This window comes from Artibeus jamaicensis, unplaced genomic scaffold, assembly GCF_021234435.1.
Source record: "Artibeus jamaicensis isolate MK-2021 breed Jamaican fruit bat unplaced genomic scaffold, CSHL_Jam_final contig_391, whole genome shotgun sequence".
NCBI lineage: Eukaryota > Metazoa > Chordata > Mammalia > Chiroptera > Phyllostomidae > Artibeus > Artibeus jamaicensis.
Genome location: NW_026521814.1, coordinates 13,250,893 through 13,275,304, shown reverse-complemented (window position 1 = coordinate 13,275,304; position 24,412 = coordinate 13,250,893). Strand labels below are relative to the sequence as shown.

Sequence of the window (24,412 nt, the reverse complement as noted above, 5' to 3'; positions counted from 1 at the left end):
ATTTCATGTTATAGGGTATAACTAGTTGATTTTTTAAAAGTCAAAACTAAAATGCTGTGTCTGGCCCTACTACTTAATATCTTTGGGGCCTTAACTAATTACTTCACTTCCCTAGCCTCAGTTTCCTCATTTATAAAATGGAGCAATAATAGTATCTAAATGATAAAATTCATGTAAAACATTCATTTTAGAGCTTGCTAGAGAGTAAGTGCTTACTTAGCAATGTTTAACTGATATTATCCTTGTTATTATTTTCAAATATTAAGAATTCTGATTTGTGATGGCTGCAAACTTGGAGGCATGTAATTCTATTACAAACCAAAATGTGTAGGTCAGTTGTATACAAAACACTGGTAGACACTATCCATTCATTTCAAAATAGTGAGATAATGCATACTTTGAAAATATCAAGTTAAAGTGGTTCATCTGAATCTCCCCTCTCCAGTCACCTTTCTTGGTGATTATTTTTAGCATCTTAAGAAGGGTTTAAGATCTATTTAATGTCTTAATTCAAAAATTTATACCTTTATTCATTAAAGTTCCAGGGTTTCCTATAACTGAATTTTGGAAATTTGAATACTGAGTTAATATTGAAGGATTGATAATATTTAGATTGCAACATAAATATGACTTAGAGCATTCATTATATTGATAAGCTTTGTAAATTTCAGGACAGATTATAGTTATTTCTATTTCTAAAAATTACTTTGTAAGTGAAAGTATTTAATAATTAGGCTCTTTGTTACTTCTCTAATCAAGAAAGTTCAAGATAGGTATGGCTTATGCTAATTTTTACCTATAAATATTGTTGCAGGGTGTACTTACTTGGTACTGGCATTATTATATTTATGTTTTTTTTTAAATGTAAGAATTATTGCCTAACATGTTTTTAATAGAAATGCAGTAGTATATACTGGTGGTATGTAACTACAACCTGGTTTAACTTAATAGAATAAATATTTATATAATTATTGACTGGTAATTTGATTTAGAATATAATATTACTGATACATTTTAAAACATATGATAGTATTATAATACATTTCAGAGAAATAGAAAAACAACTAAATGAAGGGGATGTAGATAGATGACATGAATTTCACCTAACAGGAGGGGGACTTGGGCACAGTTTCAGAAAGAAATGTTTATTTGGGTGTCAAACAGTAGTGAACAGCCAGGAAGTCTGAAGACAGAGTGACTTTGGGCCACGTTTCTTCTGAGCTACTGGACAAATCACTAAAACTCTTTTCACTTAATTTTTGTATCTGTAAAATGGTAAAAATGAAGTCCATCCTGTGAAAAGCGAAGGTTTTATTAACTCTTACTTACAGAAAACAAAATTACAGCTCAAAAACATTAAGTGATTTGCTCGATATCACAGGTAGCCCTGAAATCCTTATATATTCTTATTCAAAATCCAATTGGCTTTCTATTATTATTTAAAGAGTGATGTTTTTTTAAACATTGTAATATACCTTTAATTCCAGATAAGTAGTTTAGTTGGGAAACAGCTGAGTGATAGAAAAATTTGTGTTTAATCATGTAGAATGAAAGTAATACAGTAAAACTTTTCTTACAAGAGCAGCAAAGGGTACCTACTTTAAAGAACAGAAAATTGCAAAGTGGTGTGAATATATACTTCTAAAATGTCTTGCCATTAAAAAGCTTTTCCAGCTTTATTTTCACTTTGGAATATGTTCTGGCTTGGAAGAAAGGGTTATTTAAAAGGTGGATTCTATCCTAAGACTGTCTAAATTAAAATTTGACGTAGGAGGGGTCCAAAGCAATTAATCTTCTATAGTATTTTTAAGCAGTATTACAACCCCTAATTTTATGGTGGGTGGTGTATGTGTTGTAACTTAAATTTTAAAAATACTTGCTTCATTTTTAGCTGTGAATTCCTTTGGACAATTGATGATATTTATCATTGTGCTCAGTTTCTACAGATAAAAGATGGGTGGATTATTTTCTCGATGGAGGGTAAGTTACTTTTCTTTACAGCCAGTTTTTAGTTTAATATTGAAGTGTCAAATAAAGCTATTTGTAAAAGTTCCTTTTGTGGTGTAGACTTGACTAGTAGTTTGATATTATCCCTGACTCTAATTTTTTTCTCTTATAAATTAGTTTTTTTATTTGGACTTTAATAGTTCTGTTTGCTGTTTAGGTATCTAATGTCTCTGTTGAACAGAATTAGTTCACTCTTACTTATGAATTGTTTTTATTTCTCTATTTTTGTATTTATGTGCAAATGGTTATCTTGTTTTCTTCTCATAGTGCCTAAAATTCAATCTTACTTGAAAAGTAGTTGAAATTAGTATTTTATACAATACTTATATTTTTACAGGCTATATCTTTTTTGCTTAAAACTTATCACAAATATTTACTGATGTTAGGAAATATACTTTTAGGAAATGTAGGTTAAACAGAATTAAAAATGCAGTCTGACTTTATTGGTTGAAACTTTAAAGGAAGTAGCTCAACTTGAGAGCTATAAAATATAAAATATATTGATAAATGCTCTTCTCTAGTATAAGAGGAGATAATGTAGTCTAGGCCAAATTAACTTTGCTTATTTTTGGGCTCCTTTTTACTTTAGTAATACTTGGAACACAATTTAGTTTTGAAGTGCTGCTGGAACTGCTCTGTTTTGGATTGGCATTATATTGACCCCTGCCCCCTTTTAAAAACCTTTTTACAGTTCTGCCTACATATCAAACTTATCTATTCTTCCTTTGTCTTTCTTGTTAGGGTGAACTATTTGAAAGAGCCAATATTCAACAGCTTTGACTTACATGAATAGCAGTTTCATATGGTTCAACCTAATGTTAACAACTCTTGTGGGAACTACAGTGAATTGATATTCATTACCCCTTAGATTGTTGAGTATATAATTGGTAAACATTTTCTCAAGTGTTGTATGAGTCATTTTGGCTGGTTTTTATTCTAGGTTGTATAAAAAACACGCTTAACAAATAAGCCCTGTTATGAAGTATTCTTAGATGCCCCTTTAAAATCTGATCTTCAGAAAAGTACTTTAGGAATCCAGAATGAAGGTAGTGTATCGATTTTGACCTCCAGAGTCCTTCGTGAACTTATAGCAATAGCAAATCAGACCAATTTTAGCTTGAATTTTTAATATATGAATTCTTTGATTCATCATATCTAAGAAAATTTTTCTTTGAAAAAAATTTGTTTCTTGGTAAAAATATGTTCTGTTGGGATTAAGAATGGTAAAAATTGAGGTATCAAAGTTGAAAGTACTTCTAGGACTAGAAGAAAGTTAAAAAGGAAAATATTTATTTAATCTTATATAGTCCCGTTTATAATTATAATTTTTAGTTAAATCTCAATCTTATTTATAAATAAACAGGAATACATAAAGCTTGACAACATTTTAAAAAACAATTTTGGATTAAAGTAAAGTATTCTTTTATAATTATATAAATCAAGGTGTTTCTAAATTTGCAGTAAGAATTTTTGTTTTTGAGCAGTAGGATGTCTTAATCATGTCTCTTATTTCTATTTCTACAACAGGCAAAACCTTCAACTGTAGAAGTTCTGGAAAATATTGATAAGGTATGTTTTTTTGTCTCTGGGGAGTTTTAATTCATTTTAGGTGTTACATAAATATTATATTAATATATATTATTTTGGAGACTGAATTTGGTATGGGAATTTAGAGATGATAGAGAGGAAGCATGACAACTTTAATGTTACATAATCTCAAAAAATCCAAAGTCTGTCAGTGACTTAAGACTGTGCCAAATGATAGAGTGTGTTTGAATGAAATTAGAAGTATAGCATTGTGTAAATCAATGTTACAGATAGGATAAAGTAGATTATAAGATAGTCTGCAACAAGTTTTATTAGTCTGCAAACTTCACAGCTTTTTAGGCTTTCTATGATTATTAAATATGCCTGTTCCTTGAGAATAGTGAGAGAGGTGAATAGATTGAAAGAATATAGTATAGATCACTGTTTCAGTATTTATTAATTGTTTTTATAGCCAGATATTTTATAGACTTTATGCAGGGGAATTGTTACTTGTTTGATTTAGCAACTACTATTTATTAATGCTAATTTCATACCTCTGATCTTTGCTAATTTGCTAGGTAAAAAATAGTATGTTAATATGGCATTTTAAAAAAGTGATTATCAGAATAGGCATTTTTATTTATTCACTTATTTATTTCTAGATAGAAGGGAAGGGAGGGAGAAAAAGAGGGAGAGGAACATCAATGTGTGGTTGCCTCTCACATGCCCCCACGCCCCCCCACTGAGGACCTGGCCCACAACCCAGGCATGTGCCCTGACTGGGAATTGAACCAGTGACCCTTTGGTTCACAGTCTGGCACTTAATCCATTGAGCCATACCAGCCAGGGCCATTTTAATTTATTTTTAACTTTTAGTTTTTTATATTATGTTCTGTTTTATAATATTAAAATATTACATTTCATTGAAATTTAAAATTTCTGTCCTTTCTATCATGTGAAGAAATTTTGTTAACATTTTAGCATCTTTATGAAACTTGAGACTTAATAAAATAAAGTAATTTTCTCTTAACAGGAAATTCAAGCATTGGAAGAATTTAGGGAAAAAAATCAGAGACTACAAAAATTATGGGTTGGAAGATTAATTCTTTACTCCTCAATTCTCTATCTGTTTACGTGTTTAATTGTGTACTTGTGGTATCTTCCTGATGAACTTACAGCAAGACTCACCATGACACTCCCGTTTTTTGCTTTCCCATTTATGTAAGTAAATTGTCTTTTTGTTGACCTTTCATCTTTCTTACCAGATAATTTTATTATATTCATTCTTTTTTATTAGAAAAAAGCAATGTCTCAGATTGAATAAATTTGCTTTGTTTTTGCAGTTTGAAAAATATTTCTTTAAAAAAGTAAAATGCTGTTTTAAACCTTTATTTACAAACCAACATACCTGAGGAATGTGACCTTGTTACATTAGTAATAATGGCTTTATATTGGCAGTCTTTTGTAATTCTCTAACAGATGGTCATGCTTCCCGAGGTGTACTGAGCATGGAGTGGGCATTTCAGACTGTGGGTAGAGGCAAATAAGGGAGGATTTGTAAAACAGAAAGAACAACAGCCCCAGTGATTCTGAATATATTCCATTCATCCTACCTTTTCCCCTGTCGTCCCCTCTTTTTAATCACTGTTATTGGCCTGCAATAGCTGGTATCACCCAGTGGATTGAGCACTGGCCTGTGAACTAAAAGGGTGCTGGTGTGAATCTCAGCTAGGGCACCTGCCTGGGTTGTGAGCTAGGTCCCCAGTTAGGGTTGTCGTGTCTCTCCCTCTCTTTCTCCTTCCCTTCTCCTCTCTCTAAAAGTAAGTAAATAAAATATTTTTTAAAAAAGCAATTGGCCCTTAAAATAAAAATATTTTATAATATTGTACATTACAGAGAGTGTGTTGTGATTGAGAATTTTGAGAGATAATTGAAGAAAAAATTTGTCCATTCAATTAACAAACCTTTATGGGTACCAATTGCATAGACATTGGATTATAATGCTTTATGGTATGCAAAAATACAAAATTTCTGACTGTAGATCTTAGACTGCATACATTGAATTAAGTGATAAGTATGGTGAATATTATGAAAGAGAAGTATAAATGCTATAGGAGCATTTAACAGGGGTCCTCACACAGTCTGGGGTGGAGGTAGGGGTCAGGAAAGGGCCTTTGCATTCATTTTCTGTTGCCACAAATTTACTGGCTTAAACCAACACCCATTTCTTATATGACAGTTGTGAAGGTCAGAAACTAGTCAAATGGCTTGACTGGTTTCTCTGTGCAGGGCCTTACAGGTCTAAATCAAGGTTATCAGCTGGTGTGGAGTCCTATCTGGAATCTCTGTGGGGAGAATCTTCTTAGAGACTCAATCAGGTTATTGGCCAACTTCTTATTTTTTATTTTGTTAAACTTTATTGCATTTTCCCCATACTTTTTAGTTCTCTTAAACCAGCCCTCCCTCCCAGCAATCACCACCACACTGTTGTCCATGTCCATGAGTCCTTTTTCTTTTTTGCTGCATCCCTTCATCCCCTAACGCCCCCCCCCCCAAGCTGTCATCCTGCTCTCCATCTATGAGTCTGTCCCCATTTTCTAGGTTACTTTGAGTGTTCATTAGATTGTGCATATGAGTGAAATCATATTCTGAGGCATCTCTCTGACTTCCTGTTCTGTTCTTGGGCCTATTCTACTCTTGGGCTTTTAAGGGTTTAACAGATTATATTAGGCCCACTAGGATAATCTATTTTAAAATCACCTGAGTAATAATTGTATCTGCAAAATTCCTTCATAGCAGTAGACTACTATTTGATTGTATAACCAGAGGATACAAATCTTGGGGAAGGAGAGGGCTCTCTTTAGTATTCTGCCTACTACAGACTCCCCAAGGAAGTGACGTTTGAGTTTGAGACCCAAAGGATGAGTATGTGTATTAAGGGTTGTGTGACATGGTGGATGGTGTTTCAGGCAGAAGGAACAGCATATTTGAAAGCCCTGAGGGAGGATAGAGCATGGCAGATTTAAAGAATTGAAAGAAGGCTGAAGAATGAGTTACAGAGACAAGTCTAGGTAATCAGGCAAGAGATATTTCTTGTGGACCTTTTAGTTCAAGATAAAGATTTTAGACTTTAATCTAAGAGTGGTGGAAAGCCACTGAAGATCTTAAAGAAGGAATATGACATGATTATAGTGTTATTGTAAAGATACCATTGAGGCTGTGGTATGGAGAATAAATTAGAGGGGAATAAGAATGGATCTGGAGCAGCAAGCTAAAACGTTGTTCTAGTTGTCTAGGGGAGATATGATTCATGGTGATTTACACTTGAGTGCTGGTAGCAGGGAAGAGAAACAATGATGGATTGAAGAGATTTAGGAGGTAAACATGAGGTTCTTGGTGGTTAGTTGGATGTGGGGTGTGGGGGAAGAATTGGATCAAAGATAAAATTCAACTTCATAGCTTGGGAAATGTTGCTGATGGGACTGTCATCTAAAGAGTGAACAACCTCCGGAGGAGTAGATTTGGTGACCCGCTGAGACTAAAATACCTGAGTTTGCATTAGAGAACTGCCCGGGTAAAGCTGCACAGTGGGATGGTTAAGTATGAGTATGAAGCCCAGGAGAAAGGTTTGAAGAGGGGGTATAAATTTAGGATTTGGCAGCCTACAAATATTAAAGCCATTATCTGTTTTTTAAAAAAAGTATTTTATTTATTTATTTTTAGAGAGAGGGGAAGGGAGGGAGAAAGAGAAACATGAATGTGTGGTTGCCTCTCAGGTGACCCCCACTGGGGACCAGGCCTGCAACCCAGGCATGTGCCCTGACCGGGAATTGAACTGGTGACCCTTTGGTTTGCAGCCCATGCTCAATCCACTGAGCTACACCAGCCAGGCCCCATCCTCTGTTTTTTCAGTAAATATTGGCACTTGGAATCTGTTTGAGTAGTTGGCTAGATACTAGTGATTAAGAAGTAGTGACAAGGTTTGTGCCCTCATGGAGCTTCATTCTGTTGCAGTTGGACAGACAAAAAATGAAGAGACAAACAAACATAGGTAATTTAGAGAGAGATAAGTGCAATGAAGAAAGTAAACAAGTGATGTGAGAAAGAGGAATAGCTACTTTAGGTTGGTCCTGGAAGGTCTCTTGAGGCGGTAGAATCTGAATTGAGAACTAAAGTATGAGAAAGAGGCAGCATGGAAAGAGTTGGAACTTATGGAATGTTATTTATAGATAGAGTATATAATAGCACACATATCCATAGAGAGATGTGGGAAAGGATTGTCCTCAAATTATTAATGGTAATTCTCTAGATGGTTGGTGGAAAGTGGTGTTTTTTCATATACTTTTGGTATTTGAATATTTGATATCAGTGTGTTCAAGTCCTAAAAGCAAAACCAATATTTAAGAGTTGAGAGATCTTTCCAAGAAGAGAGAACAGAAAAATACAAAAGCTGTAAAGTAGGAGAGAGCATGACATATTTGAGGGTCAAAAGATAGATATATCTGGATTGTGTAGTGGAGAGGAAGAGTGATACAAAGCGAGCTTGCAGAATCTGGTAGGATCTGAATCATGGAGAATCACGGAGAGAAGTTTGAATTTAATTGTGGGTGAAATGGGAAGCTCATAAAGGTTTAGTGGAAGAGAGGCATGGGATTTAAGTTAAAAGGATCATGTGTGCAGCTGTGTAGAGACTAAGAGGAGGACAAGAGAGAAATGGGGAGGAGGCTGTTGTAGAAGTTTGATCCAAAGATGGAAGATAGGTTGGATTGCCCCAGTGGCAGTGAAGATGAGCAGGTAACTTGTAAATGTTTTTGAAGTAAAATGGAGACAACTTGGTGGGAGGAAATAAGAGATAAGGGAAAAGGAGGAATCTTGGTGATACTGAGCTTCTTTTTCTTATTTTCCTTTTATGTTTTCATAAACAGGGGGAGAAAAGAAATTTAGAAAGGGAATTAACATTACTCATTTTAATTATACCCACAAGTTGTAATCTACTGGATCTGCTATTATGATTCAGAAGACATTTTTTAGGGAAGGGTCAAATAAATCATATACTAATTATTTTTAAAGATAGAAAAGCTTCAGTTCTTTAAAAATGTTTGTTTCTAGTTTGATCTTTCTACTATTTTGAGTATGAAGTTTTATTATTCGTCCTGTGTCCTTTGCCTGTTCTGCATCCTCTGCATCTAGGATTTCTTGCTTTGTTAAACTTCAGAGCCATTTCTCACTTTGTCTCATTCACATCTGTGACCTGGTTCTCAGCTGCTGCAGCTTCTATTTCAGTGCGGTTTTCACTTTTGGAAGCATAGACCAGTTACCAACAAAGAATAGAATTGTCCTTCTGATTGATGACCATCAAAAAAGCATGAAATAAAATACAATGTGAAAGTGGATGTTGTAGATAGAAGGAAGACTTACTAAAGGACATTTTTTGTGTGTGTGTAATGTGAGTTATCACCCAAACTTATTATCCCTGGGCTTTTTTCTTGTGGAAGTAAAAGTTTTGAGGTCTGGATCAGGGTTTAGTTAAAGAAGTGGAGGTAGAAGGGGCAATCGAGTGTACTGTTTTGTGTGTCACTATCTACATGGATTGCAAAGCTTAGAAATCTACCCAATACTCACAAAAAAGTGACTGCTATCTTTGCAGTTTAAGTTTCCAAATGCTTTTACTGGACAGAAAGGTCATGGATTCAGGGGTAAGAATCTATAGCATAATCATCACTATTCCAAAATTTTCTTTTATGATAGATCATCCATACATACATTAAGATGCTTTGAGATTTTATTATATCTTCTTTTCAGGATGTAATATGGAGGAACTTGCTGTGATTCCAGTCTATTGTTTTTCTGCCTTTTAGATTCAATAAAACATGTGTCTCTAATCTTTTAAGTCTTGTGAAACTGAAATTGTAAGTGCTGAATTTATTTCATAGGAGTCATTAAAGCTATGCTTAGAGAGGGTAGATATGGATTACAGTTAATTTTTAAAAAAATTTCTGCATGGTGTTAGCAGACATACATTATTGATAGTTGGTTCATTTTCTAAGAATGAACAACCATTAAGCTTTGTCTCTACCTCAATGGACTCTATAAGCAATCTTATTTATAGACTTTTATTTCTGGATACTTTATTCTTATAGATTTTAACTTTCTAGAAGTTGCATTCACTGTAAGATCCTTTCAGAGACCAATTAGCATAAAATGTTGATTTTCCCAGAAGGTTATTTTCCTTCTCTGTTTTTTTTTAAATTTTGCCTCATAAATTGCCTTATGGGGAAAATTTTTAAGCAAAAGAACTGAGGAAGGTGGTCCTGTCCCTATTTTTTAAGTTTTCGTGGTTTCCCACTACAGCATTTTTCAACCATACTCATCTCATAGCGCACATAGACTAATTAATAAATTCTAGCCCTACCTGTTGGCCCAGTTGGTTAGGCATTGTCCCACAGGACGAGGGGTCACCAGTTCAATTCCCAATTCAAACATGTCTGGGTTGTGGGTTCTGTCTCTGATCTGGGTACATGCCAGGAGGCGCTGATTAAAAAATAGGTATAATTTTGATTCATTCACACCAGATGGCCATTGTTGTGTTGGCTGTTGTCATTTTTTTATTTGACAATTGAAGGGAAAAGAGGTCAGTGCTCCTGACTAAAATAGTCAGGTACTGCATGTTTTAAAAATTCTTGTGGCATATTAGTGTGCTGTGGCACAGGGGTGGAAAATTGCTGTTCTACTAAATTGACACTCATTTGAAGATAGGATTTTGCTGTTACATAGTTTTTATATCTCCTTTATACTCCTCCTCCTCCTCCCAGCTAGCTGGTAACATATTTTCTCATTCCTGCCAAAAGTTTGGCAAACATAACTTGTAGCTTTTTGAGAAAAGTTAAACATTTGTTTCATGGCACTCTAATAAGAATACAAAGTATCTCTCAACAACTTGGTTCTTAAAGAAGAAGGCATTTGTGAACATTGCCTGATATTTATTCAAGGAAAATACAATTGACCCTTGAACAACATGGGGGTTTGGGGCAATAACTCCACCCCTTCCATGCAGTCAAAAATCTATATATAGCTTTGATTCCCTAAAGTCTTACCTACTAATAGCCTACTGTTGCCCAGAAGCCTTACCAATAACATAAAAAATTGATTAATTAATACATATTTTGTATGCTGTATGTATAATATTATATACTGTATTCTTAAAGTGAGCTAGAGAAAAGAAAATGTTATTAAGAAAATCTTAGGGAATATACATTTATTGAAAAAAATTTACATATGAGTATACCCACACAGTTCAGACCTGTGTTGTTCAAGGGTCAACTGTATTTACTTTGGTAGTTCAGAAAATCATTTTGCATGTATTTCTTTTGTAATATTGATAAATACTTGAATATCGATAGATACTCACTTGATAGAATTTTGTTCTTAAAGAATTATGTACTGAGACTTAATTAAGAGACATATCTTATTCTTTAAAAATTTTTTAAAACTATTTTATTTTATTTTTAGACAGAGGGAAAGCAAGGGAGAGAGAGAGGGAGAGAAACATTAATGTGTGGTTGCCTTTCACATGCCCCCAACTGAGGACCTAGCCTGCAACCCAGACATGCTCCCTGACTGAGAATCCAACCAGCAACCCTTTGGTTTGCAGGCTGGCACTCAATCCACTGAGCCACATCAGCCAGGGCAAGAGACACATTTTATTCTTGAATGAGAAGACTCAATATTGAAATGAGATCCATTCTCCCTAAATTAAAAAAATGTGTGATCATAATAAAAATACCAGCATACCTTAAAAATTTTGGCACACATTTATATTTTTAATAGAAAAATAAGCACATAAGAATAGTCTTGAAAATTCAAAAAAGGAGAAAAATAAAAAGGAGAGGTCTACCAGGCATCAAATGTATTATAAAACTTTATTAATTAAAATTTTGGTACAGTGTACAGAGAAAACAGACCAAAGAAAGAGACACAATTCAGAAATAAATCCCAGTGAGAATTTTTATGTGTGATTTTTATATTAATATATGATAGATGTGATATTTCAAATCATTGGGAGAAAATGGTGTTGAGTTTCACTGAAAAATAGATGAAAATAAAATGTATTTTTATTAAAGCTTAATTCCTGCCTTATTCGTTATACCTAAATAAATCATTGGGTTTTTTTTTTTGTCTGATTGTGAAGGTTATTCTTTCTAAAACAGGATAGTTAAATAGACAAAATAGTCGATATAATTATAAATATTGGGACCTATGTATCTTTTCATTTTTAGTTTTATATAGTATTTAAATCTCATCTAAAAACATTTCAGTAAATTGGAAAGGGCTTATGTGGTTTGGCAGAAAAGGTTTAGGTTTGGCAGAAAGAATGAATGATTTTTCTCTCTTTAAGCTTTGCCTTCTCTGTGTCATTGCTGGAACCAAACTGAGAAGTTTCTGCCTATAGCATGCGTATCTTATTTTTATTGTTATGAACAGGGGTTTTAGGCTTCACACTTTGAGAAGTTAGTCTTGCTACCTTTGTGAGATAAGCAGTTTTCCTTCTCTGCTTCTATTCTTCTGAGCCCCTGCATGATATCCATTGCTTTTGGCAGCCCTTTCTCATATTTTGAGGGTTGGGTTTTAGCTATACCTTAATTTTACCAGAAAAGAAATGTGTCTTTGTTCTCATTGTTGTTTGAATTATTTCTAAGAAGAGGGGGAGAAATGTTGATTATGTTACTATTTTCAAAGTAGGAGTCATAAAGTATCTTTAATATCTTCAAAGAATATGTTACCACATTTTTCATAAGTTATATTTATTCATAGAGAAAAATGTTTATTGGATAACTAAAACATAGATTCCTGAAGTACTTTAATTCTTTTTTAAATTTTATTTTAAAAATACCCAAGAATTTAATTTGGCCTTAAAGAATCACTTATATGTTGTACCTTTTCAAATCTTGAAGACTTGACATATGGAAATTTGGTAAGCTCATTTTCTCTTCCACTAGTTCTGATAAAAACCAAAAGGAATTTATTGTTCACCTAGGGGGATTAATAAGTTTTATTTTGAACTAAGGGAGTCTGTTTCAATTCTTGTAGTTTTCACGCTTTGAAAAGTACATATGCTTTTAAAAAAGTATCTGCTCATTTCAGAAAATGCACTGATTTCTTACAGAATTCCAATCATTATCTCTGCAGTCCTTTCTCTGTGTTCTGTTTTCTTTCCCTGTACTTTTTTTTCTAACTAAATCATCTCTCTCAGCTTGCCATTGTTTCAGTGTGTTTGAAGTGGAGGAATATTATGGTACTTTTCTACTGTTGTAGGATCCTTGAGGGTTATGAGCAGTATGCTTAAACTCTTCTTTTCTCTTTCTTTTTTTGATAAGGACAATGCTCAGGGTTTTTTTTGTTGTTGTTTGTTTTTCTTTTTTCAAATTATTGTGTAGATAGTCGTCCAAGTATTATGTGGAAATTCGGTGCTGGTTATAGTGTTCAGATCATAAAAACAAATTATAACAATATAAAAAGCGTGTACTAGTTATCTATTGCTGTATAACAAATTGTCTAGATTTAGTAGCCTAAATCAACAAATGTTTATTATCACTTGCAGTTCTTGAGAGGCAGCTTAGTTGGGTGGTTCTGGCTCAGGATCTTTTATTCATATGAAGGGTGTATAAATTTCAGTTAATCTGTTGTCTGGGGCTATAATCATCTCAAGGCTTAACCAAGACTGGGGAATTTACTTTTATCCTCACACATGTAGTTGTGGGCAGGCTTCAGCTCCTCACTGGTTGTTTGCCAGAGATCTCTGTTCCTCACCACATGGGCATTTCTGTAGAGTCCCCTGAATGTCCTCATGTCATAGCACCTGGCTTCTCTTAGAATGAGTAATCCAAGAGAGAGAAAGATAGTGGAAGAGGAGGCCCAAGATGGAAGCTGTAGTCTTTTATAACCTAATCTTGTTGTGACATACTCTCTCTTCTGCCGTACGCTATTGGTCACACAGATTAACTCTGGCGAGCAAGGACTTACACAAAGATGTAAATGCCAGGATACATGGTTCATTTGCAACCACCTTTCAGGCTGAAGAATAGCAATGATATTTTAGAGTAATGAACTGAGTTTCATACTTACCTAAATTTATATTCAGAAGGGAAGGGTAGTCAAGGAACGTGTATAAAGGACCCATGGACAAAGCCAAAGGGTGGGTAGGACTGAGTGTGGGAAGTGGAGGGTGGGTGGGTGGGGTGAAGGAGAGTGGTGGTGGGGAAATGGTGACAACTGTAATTGAACAGCAATAAAAAAAGAACAAAAATGATATTCAGATACAAGGTATTTCTTTTATAAAACGATGAATAATGTTTCTATACTTATTCTGCCATGTCCTATGAAGAAAGAGGTATTTTGCTATATTACATTAAATTTAGAAGATGACCTCAACAATCTTGTGATTAGGGTCATTCTTTGATTTTCTTTTAAATTCTTTTACTATTATTTACAGTCTTACTAATGCAAGGTTTAAACAATTATTATCATAAAGTCTTGGAAGGAAGTATTTAGCTAAATTAACTTATCAATGTTTTTTCAAAGTTAAATTTCTTTCCCCCTCCAGATAGTTTATTCTATTTAGTAGAGAAGATCCCTCCAATATTAAATGATAGGGAAGGAGTACCAACTTACATTCCTATAATGCTCCCGGTTTTGAAAACATGCTTTTCCCTACATACATGGGAATAGATACATTTTTGGAGTTGATGCTTATTTAGTAAGAAGGGACTCTAAAATTTGTTCCTAATATTTTGTGGGGTTAATAGACTCCTTTGAGAATAATGAAAGCAGTGGTGTCTCCAGAGAAATGCATTTATGTACACAAAGGCACTTTTGTAATTAAGAGGACCCTCAGAAGGTTCATGGATTTCATTTATTATTATTATTTTAATTTAATTATTGTTCAAGTACAGTTTTCTGTTTTTTACTTCCACCCCAGCCCACCCCCTCCAGTGCTCATGGATTTTAGATTGAGAACTTCTCCTTTGAAAGCACAGGTAGACTTCTGATTGTCTCTGAAAGAAAGGAATACTTTTTGGTTTTTAACATATCAAAGGAAACAATGGACCTAACTCTAGTTGGAAATGTGTATTTGTTTTCATTTTATATGGCTTCTAATTTACATATCCTAATGACGTTTTTTTGTTTCTGAATTTTGCCTCCTCTAGCATCTGGAGCATAAGAATAGTGCTTATTTACTTCTTTTCCAAGAGAACAGAAAGAAATAGTAAGTTTAACTTCTAAGTTTTTATAAATGCATTAGAAAACTCATAGTGTATTAGTTTCTAATGAAATCATAGGTTGTGAAATGGTATATTGCAATGACAGTGTGGTAAATATTGAAGAGTTGTTTACTGTGAAGTATTAGAAAAGTTATAACCCTGGACAAGGTAGCGAAGTTGGTTAAGAGTGTCGTGCTGATCTGCCAAGGTTGTTGTGGGTTCGATTCCCTGTCAGCACACATACAGGAATCAACTAATGAATGCACAAATAAGTGGAACAACAAATTTGATATTTCTGTCTCTCTCCCCCCTCCCCTTCTCTAAAATAAAAAAATTGAAAAACAAAGGATGAACTCTTTAAAAAAAAAGAAAGGTCATGAATAATCAAGATGGTTCTATTTTTTCTTGTGTTGCCTTGTTCATTTAGAATTTTTATTTACACAAAGCAAAATAATTCATTTCCTTAAGTCAAGAGAAATTATATTTGTTAAATTTATCTTATAGAAAACTTACATTATTATGGAATAAAATGGTTATGCAGCTTTTGATTTATTTTATTAATTACATCTTTCTCTTTAACCTTATAGTACACAGGCTTTTTTGTGTGTATTGAAATATGCAAATTATGATAAAATAAATTTATATATGTATAGATTTTAAGCATTTTCAGGCCTTAAAACTATGAGCTATAATTAACCAAAGATAAATTTAATTTTTAATAAAATTTCTATGTGACTTATTTTTTCTTGTTTTAACTGTTCATTGTAGAAAATTTCAGATAAGTAGGCTGAATAATGTAATGAACCCTCATGTACTATCATACAACCTAAACAGTCTTTAACTCATGGTCAGTCTTGTTTCATTTTCACTGCTCCCTACTTATGTACCTTCTGTATTACTATTCTAAGGTATATCCCAAATATATCTATCCATAACAGACTTTAAAATATTAATACAACAGTTATAACAGCTAAAAAAGAATTTAAAAAACATCCTGAGGTTAACAGTGGTTAATAACATTATGTAAGTTTCAGGTATAAAACATTATAATTCAGTATCTGTATACATTATAGTGTGCTCACTACCAATAGTCTAGTTTCTATCCGTCATCATGTATTCGATCCTTTCCCTATCCGTTCTCCTCTAGAAACCTCCCATCTATTGTCTGTATCTATGAGGGCTTCTTTTTTCTTTTGTTTGTTATTTGTTTCTTTAAAAAGAATTCTTAATATTGTAAAATATTAAATATAAAAGCATTAAATTTCCAGTTATCTCATAAATATCACTTTCTTTAAAAATATTTTGTTTGTTTGATTCAGGGGCCAAAGAAGGATCATACAGGTATATGACTTTCAAATTGCCCTGCTTGCTCGTGATTTGAACTCGGTTTAGGTTCTGTGCTCTAGCCCAATGACCATACCTCGCAGACTCTCTTAAATTCTTTGCCCTCTTTCCCAGTCCACTTGCCTGGCAAACCATGCCTTGTTTAAATATATTATACGCTTAGTCATTGACTGGTAAAACCCTATCTTGGTTAAAAACATTTATGTGCTTAATGTATACCTGCAAAAAGAAGGCTGAATTTGGTAGAGGAAAATCATACAATGTGTTGACCAGACTTATTTTAAAATATCTATGATTGCAAACACTGAACATATATTCAACACTGCCATGCAGTCCCATTTTATAGTTCTTTAGTACATTCACCTTTTTCTCTTTGAAAGCATTGTTTGAGATTTTATTTCTCCTCAAATTACTAATACCCACCTCCCTACCAGAACCCCCAAACCAAACCAAAACCCAACAAATTAACAAACTAATCAACCAAATAAGAATTCAAAAGCCACAAACAAACAAAACCCCACAAAAATCTACTTGGCCAATCTCACCTGCTATAGTTTCACTTTATGAAGAAAGTAGATGTACACAGACAGATGCCAGCTACCTCTGCCACCAAATACTCTTGTATATCATGTTAGCTCCGTCTGTTATTCAGCATGTTGTTGTCCTTCGTGGTGTTCTGGAAAAATGACTTTGATCCCATCTGTGGCTAAGCCCTTCATTTATGCCCTGTATTCTATATACTCTGGCCATCTCAAGAACTTTACTCTTGTAGTTATCCCTTCCAGGAGTTACCCCTTAATATTTATCATCTGTTTCTGTTGAATTTTCCCTATTGGCATATAATCCTGCCTCAGCATAATCGTCTGGGATGGGATGGGGGGTACATATCCCGACTCCATATTCCCTTTAATCTAATATACAATTCTCTCTCCTTCCCCAAATCCTGTCATCTTTACCTCTAAAATTATCTTAAATCTTCCCACTGCTAACCTTTACTACTACTACAGTTGTAATTCAGGTCATCATCATTTCTTGCTTGTACTACTGCAATAGCTTCATAACCAGTCTATTTTTGAGGTATAAATCAGATCTTGTGTCTCTTCTGCTTAAAATTTCTAGTGGCTTCTTATTGCAACCAGAGTAAAATCTTAATTTTTAACCCAACTCTCTGGCTTATGCCATTTCTCTAACTTTATTTCCTTTCATTCTTCTTTTTTCATCTTTTGCTCTAGCCATACTGGTCATCTTTTTGTCCTACAAATAAATTTAAATTCTCTGAACTTCAGTTTCCTAATTTATAAAATGGAAACAAATATTCATTTTTGTAGGAATATTGCCAAGTATTGAACAAAACTACATGTAAAAGCATATAAACACTGCTAAGTGTTATACACATGTGGTCTGATGGTACTAATTTTTCTTTTTCAATCCTTATTCTTTTAAAATTTTTCTTGCCTTAGTTAATGGGTTAGGACCTAGTAGTATAATATTGAATTCAAGTAGCGATGGCGGGTATCTTTGTCTAGTTCCTGATTAACCATTAAGTAGTATATTTGATATGGTTTTAAAAAATATTGATACTTTAAAAAAAACCAGATTAAGGAAATTAAGTTTATGGCATTGTTTCCTAGTGATATTTAGTAATATAGTAGCTTCTGGGAGAATAGTAAGAAGTTTAAAATGAAATGTGCTCTTTGACCTCATGGAACTAACAAAATAGTGAAAAATACAAGAAACCTCACTGTAAAAGAGTCCTTGGAAACACTTTTCTGAGGAAATCAAATGTGTGAATTTTTTTTTATTAAATGAAATTTTCTGTCATCAGATGTTGATTTGGCATATATGCTTTTTTCCCTCCTTCATATGTATATTTTAACTAACAAATAGGCACATCAGGACATGGTTTTGTTTGAAGAATTGATTTGTGAGTTCTGGCTGGTGTGGCTCAGTTGGTTGGAGTGTTACCCATAACTGAAAGGTTGCAGGTTTGATTTCTGTAAGGGCACATGCCTCGGTTGTAGGTTTGATCCCTGGTCTTGGGCGGGGGGGTGTGGGTGGCACCCTGTCACTGTTTCTCTCTCACACTGATTGATGTCTCTCTCGCTCTCCCTATCTCTTTTCCCCTCTCTCTAAAAACAATGAAAAAATATGTCCTCAGGGAGGATTAAAAATAAAATAAAAATTTATTTTTAAAATTTACTAATTCATTTGAATGAATATTGCATGTACATTTAAAACGGACTTCATAAAAGATTGCCTTGTAGTCTTACACATTTTTTTTTTTAGTATTAAGTCAGGCTATATATATACATATGTACATCCTGAAGCTGTTTGTCATATTCTTGTATTTTGTTCTCTATTGCTTTTCTTTCCTTTGCTTTACAAATTAGACTTAGTACATATTAAGTTAACGGTTGGAAAACTACAGCCTGGGAGCCAAGTCCTGCCCACGACCTTGTATAGCTCATGATCTAGGAATGGTTTTTACATTTTTAAATCATTGAAAAAACTTAAAAAGAATAATATTTTGTGACATGTTAAATTTGAATGGAATTCAGATTTCTGTTTTTATTACAACGCAGCCATGCCCCTTCATTTATGCTTTGTATATGGCTGCTTTTATCCCACAATGGCAGAATTGAGTAGTCGTGACAGACTGTATGTGGTGCGCTCAATACTGCAGACTGTTGGCAGCATGTGTGACGAAGCACAGTGATATAGTTATAATTTGATAGCATTGCAAGTGCCAACTGTATTTCTGTATTGCGACAATTTTATTTTTTGTAACCAGTGCACACTCATCATGTAAAAACGAGAAAAGAAAATTGGACTTTGAATGTTGAACTTTTAGGGCACAATGGAGTGTCAACAGTATTAACAAAATGCAAAGCATCATGTTTATTGTGCAATGACATTATAACTCTACTAAAAGAATACAAATATACATTGACATTACTATGCTAAGTACTCAGCATGATATTCCCAACTCACAGAAAAGCAATGGTCAGAAAATTAGAACATTTAATATGGAATATCTCATCATAGCAAATTTTTTCATAAAAATAAAAAGTGAAAATTGAACTTCAACCAAAGTAAGTTACTGAGTGGCTTATTTGTGAAGTAAAGAAAGCCACTTACCAACAGTGAATTAATTGAATTGCATTTGATTGTCATAGCTGAAGAAATCTGTTCAGAGAAAATATATTTGTTTGACTAGTAATCTTTGACAAGAACAATTACTTGAAGGACTGAGAACATTGGAAGCAACATAGTCAATTTAAAAGCAAGGCAAGTGATTCCTTGAGTTACCAGATGTTACAGATACCACTCAGTTGTAGTTTATTTGAGGAGTCAATACTGAGCTTGAGGTGACTGAAGGGTTAGCCTCTGAAAAGTCTGTGTACAGCAACTTCAGGAGAGAATATTTTTGAACTTGGAAAAAGCCCCACTAATTCAGTACAACTTGAAGTGGAATCTGCTAAGATGTAACTGTTGGTAGTAAAAATATGTGTGAACATAAACAGGCTTAGTTGGATTAATTTATAAAACTCATGGAACTCTCAGGGATGTCCAGCCTGTGGCCCACAGACTGCATGCAGCTCAGGATGGCTGTGATTGCGGCCCAACACAAAATCGTAAACTTACTTAAAACATTATGAGATTTTTTTGTGTGATAACATGTTGCAGTATATTTACTGTGTGGCCCAAGACGACTCTTCTTCCAATGTGGTGCGGAGACACCAAAAGGTTAGACACCCCTGCAAAGTGTTTAAATTCTATGAGATTATGAGATTCACTGTGTTATTAACTAGCAAGCACTTTGCAGAGCATATTTGAACTGGCAGTGTCAATGGGGAGCTTCATTTGCTCTTATAGACTTAACCATCATCAGTTATGTGAACGTTTATCAGAAGTGATATTTTGAACTTAGAGCCCAGACTGAAGTTTTGTTGAGAAGAAACAAACCACTGTCTGTGATTGAACATTGACTGGCTTTGGAAATTAGCTTTTGATGCAAACTTCATAATGGTTCTTAATGAATTTAACCTAAAATTGCAAGACAGAACAATCCTATATGTGAAATCTGTATTGTCATAAAGTCATTTAGAAAACAACAGCATAATTGCAAAAAATAATTTTTAGAAAAATGCTATGAGAAGTTAAAACAAGAAGCAAGATCTTCATTCAACACAAATTGGAAGCAGATATGTCACTTGAGCTCAAACTACAGTTGAGACAGTTTTATCCAGAGCTCCCACAAGTGTAAAGTAAATTTCCATATTTCAAATTCTAGGTAACTATACAACAGAGTAGCTTCCACTAATCTTCAATTAGAAGTGATTAATTTGCGATGAATGAAATAATAAAAGGCAAATATCAAGAGGAAAATCTAAAGAATTCTATAAATGCCTTCTAAATTAAAATAATTTAATTTTAAATAAAATAATTAATTAAACTGCTCAATTAAAATAATTTAATTTTAGTATTTAGCAGTACCTATCTGTGTGGAAAAACATTTTCAAGAATCAAATGTGTAAAATCGCAGTACAGATCAGCATTAATAGATTAAAATTTGCAATCAATTTGATGATAGGAAACACTAACTTTGAATCTCAACTACGTGAAATGTTACTTCCCCACTACAAATGCCTTCACTCTTTTAGTTGGTAAATCCATTACAAAAAATTGAGCTCAGTTATTTCTATATTTGAATTTGTCAGTAAAAATTTGTAGAAATTTATCTTTTGCTTTACAAATACCTACTTGATTTTGATTTTGCCTTTTGGTTCATAAAGGCTAAAATATTTATGGTGTATTCTTTAACAGAAAAAGTTCATTGACCTCTGGATGAAAAGTTAGTGGCTTTGTCTTATCTGAATAAGATGACTGTTCTCTTTAAAATTTTAAATGAGCAGATTTTCCTCTCTTTAGAAAGAAGTCTGCTAGCTTATTAAAGACTCCTTAATATATATTGAAAAATATTTTATATTAAAGTCCTTTTTTCTATACATTTGTATGTTTTTGGACTTTTACACAAATAATATATATATATATTTTAAGATTTTATTTATTTATCTTTAGAGGGGAAGGGAAGGAGAGAGGGATAGAAATATCAATGTATGGTTGCTTCTCATGTGTCTCCTGCTGGGAACTGACCTGCAACCCAGGCATGTGCCCTGACTGGGAATCGAACGGCGACCCCGCCCTCAATCCACTGTGCTACACCAGCCAGAGCCACAAATAATATATTTTGAGTTGGATATTCAGATGTTTGCTATCCCACAACTTCAATGAAAATATTTTATTTATAAATTGAATTAAAGATTAAGAATTATTTAAATTCTTTTTTTGATATTTATTTTATTTATTTATTTAATTTTTTTATTGATTATGCTGTTACAGTTGTTCTATTCCCCCCTTCATTCCCCTTCACCCTACCCCCCGTCCCCACCATTACCCCCCCTTTAGTTTATGACCATGTGTCTCAAGTCCTTTAGATTTTATATTTCCCATGCTATTCTTGCTCCCCATCTATTTTCTATCTACTGTCTATGCTACTTATTTTCTGTACCTTCTCCCCCCTTCTCCTCCTCCCACTCCCCTGTTGCTAACCCTCCTTGAGATCTTCATTTCTATGTTTCCACTCCTGATCTAGCTGTCCTTTTAGTTTGCTTTTGTTTTAGGTGTGGTTGTTAATAACTGTGGGTTTGTTGTCCTTTCACTGTTCATGTTTCTTTAACTTCTTTTTCTTAGATAAGTCCCTTTAACATTTCATATAATAAGGGCTTGGTGACGATGAACTCCTTGAATTTGATCTTATCTGAGAAGCACTTTATCTGTCCTTCCATTCTAAATGAAAGTTTTGCCGGATAGAGCAATCTTGGTTGTAGGTCTTTGGTTTTCATGACTTGGAATACCTCTTTCCAGCCCCTTCTTGCTTGTAAGGTCTCTTTTGAGAAATCTGCTGACAGTCTGATGGGGACTCCTTTGTAGGTGGCTGTCCCCTTAGCTCTTGCTGCTTCTAGGATTCTCTCCTTCATTTTAATTTTGGCTAATGTAATTATGATGTGCCTTGGTGTGTTCCTTCTTGGGTCCAACTTCTTTGGGACTCTCTGAGCTTCCTGGATTTCCTGGAAGTCTATTTCCTTTGCCAGATTGGGGAAATTCTTCTTTATTCTTTGTTCAAATAAGTTTTCCACTGGTGGCTGTTCCTTTCCCCTTTCTGGTACCCCTATCATTCGGATGTTGGAGCATTTAAAGATGTCCTGGAGGATCCTAAGCCTCTCCTAATTTTTTTGAATTCTTGTTTCTTCACTCTTTTCTGTTTGGCCATTATTTGCTTTCTTCTGGTCCACTCCATTGATTTGAGTCCCAGTTTCCTTTTCATTGTTATTGGTTTCCTGTGCAATTCCATTCATTTCAATTAGTTTCGCCTTCATATATTTGTCTAATTTGTGGCTATAATCAACCAATTCTGTGAGCATCCTGATCACCAGTGTTTTAAACTGTGCGTCTGAGAGTTTTGCTATTTCTTCATCGCTTAGATTTATAGGCTCTGGGGCTTTGAGATCTTCTTGAGCCATTTTTGGTCTGTTCGCGCCCTTTAAGTGTGAGGAGCGGAGCCTTGGACTCCCAGGTCGCTGGGTTGTGATGCTGTATGTGGGGGCGTGGTCAGCGGGGAAATGGGGGCACCCTCTGCTGTTTCGTGCCGCTGGGTGAGGAGCAGAGGCTTAGGTGATTCACCTGGGCCGGGCCACTCAGAGTCGCTGGGTTATGACGCTGTATGTGGAGGTGGGGGTCAGAGCAGGGAAATGGCAGCGCCCTCCTTGCCGTGGGGACCGGTTGCGTCCCGGTCCAATCACCCACTCCCTCGCTTGTCTATCCGCGCACCAATGCTCGACCACAGTCAACCCGCAGCCCTGCTCCCTCGCTGTTTCCCCGCAGTTGCTCGCTTGGTCGCTCGCTGGGTTGCTCACTAGGTCCAACCCTGCGCCTGGATTGTGCGCCTGAGTCCATCTGACCGAGTCCTCCTGTGCAACCCCGCTCCACCAGCTGCTGGTTTCGCCCCTTACCGGTCAGGCTGAAGAATTTGTTGTTAACAGACTTCCGAAAAGTTCAATTTTCTGTGTTCTGGCTGTGTTTTCTGTTGCTAATATTCAGTTGTCTCTAAACTTGGTTGTGTGAGAAAGCACGGCACATCTACCTATGCCTCCATCTTGGCGGAAGTCCTAAATTCTTTTTGATAAAATGTTTAAATCAAGTTACAACTTTTTTGCAGATATAGTACTACTATTTGTACTAGTTCAATATTTTTATATAAAAACTGGAAACCTAAAATATATTTGTAAAGCAGACAATGACATTCATAAGTTATATTGTTTTGAATTGATTCTTCACCATGACAATCTAAATAAGTAGATAAATCTTAGAAAAGTTTAATTCTGAAAAGTGCTTAGTATTCTCTTCCTTTCCAAGTTCCTCCTCAGGTATACTATAAATTTTCAAAAGATTTTCTTTATTGGTGCTCAATATGTTGAAGGTTGAGTAAGTTAATAAAATATATTATGCACTTATTTCCTTATAGACAAAGAAAACATTTTTATTACTAATATATAAAATACTGGGTATTAATTTTGAAAATTTGAGCAGGGTGTTGAAAGGAATAAGAAATAATAATGTTTCTGAGAACATTTTAAATATATATATTTTTTAAACTTGGAAAGGTATTGTAGTCTGTGTTAAGGCAATTTTTTTCTCTTAGATTGTAATATATAGGCAAAAATATGAAATATATAGGTAAAGATTGAGATAATTTTTATCTGTACAGATTGGTGAGAAATACTAAAGTAAAAAAGTTTTCTTATGGTTGGTTAATGTGAGTATCATTTGGCATTTTTTTCTTGTATCTAAGTGTCTTAATATCTGACATCTTGTTTAAATCTTGTTTTCCAGATGAGGCGTTGGATGATTTAAAATCCCAGAAGAAAAAAATAGTAAGTTAACTTTTATTTAAAATTAATTTATGTAAAACTAATAAATTAAGAACTGAAAATTAATGTTTATATGTTGTAAGTAATGACTGTCTAGAAACAAATATGCTTTTACACAGCATTTAAATGATGAAGCTAACTTATAGTATTTTTGCTAGTTAATGATTGACAGACAGGAAAAAAGTAGTTCAGTGGATTTTTGAGATTCTCAGAATCTATGTCAGTTGGAAGCTGAGAAGTAAGTTAATGAATCATTGGAGGACTAAATAAGACAGAGTCACAAAA

The 24,412-nt window shown here is 34.2% G+C and overlaps 1 protein-coding gene across 4 annotated transcripts in view; it reads left to right on the top strand.

The window, feature by feature from the left end:
- The window catches only part of LNPK (lunapark, ER junction formation factor), a 318,489-nt gene that overhangs the window by 239,470 nt on the left and 54,607 nt on the right, over positions 1-24,412 (top strand). For 2 of the 4 annotated variants that reach the window (XM_053665038.1, XM_053665040.1), the window contains exons 2-6: positions 1,938-1,980; positions 3,535-3,576; positions 4,568-4,755; positions 14,739-14,797; positions 24,090-24,130. In XM_053665038.1, the coding sequence (XP_053521013.1) occupies positions 1,954-1,980; positions 3,535-3,576; positions 4,568-4,755; positions 14,739-14,797; positions 24,090-24,130 (357 nt within the window). In that variant the 5' untranslated portion in view covers positions 1,938-1,953. Of the gene's footprint in view, positions 1-1,891; positions 1,981-3,534; positions 3,577-4,567; positions 4,756-14,738; positions 14,798-24,089; positions 24,131-24,412 lie in introns of all 4 variants that reach the window. The other 2 variants (XM_053665039.1, XM_053665041.1) reach the window with 2 other exon arrangements.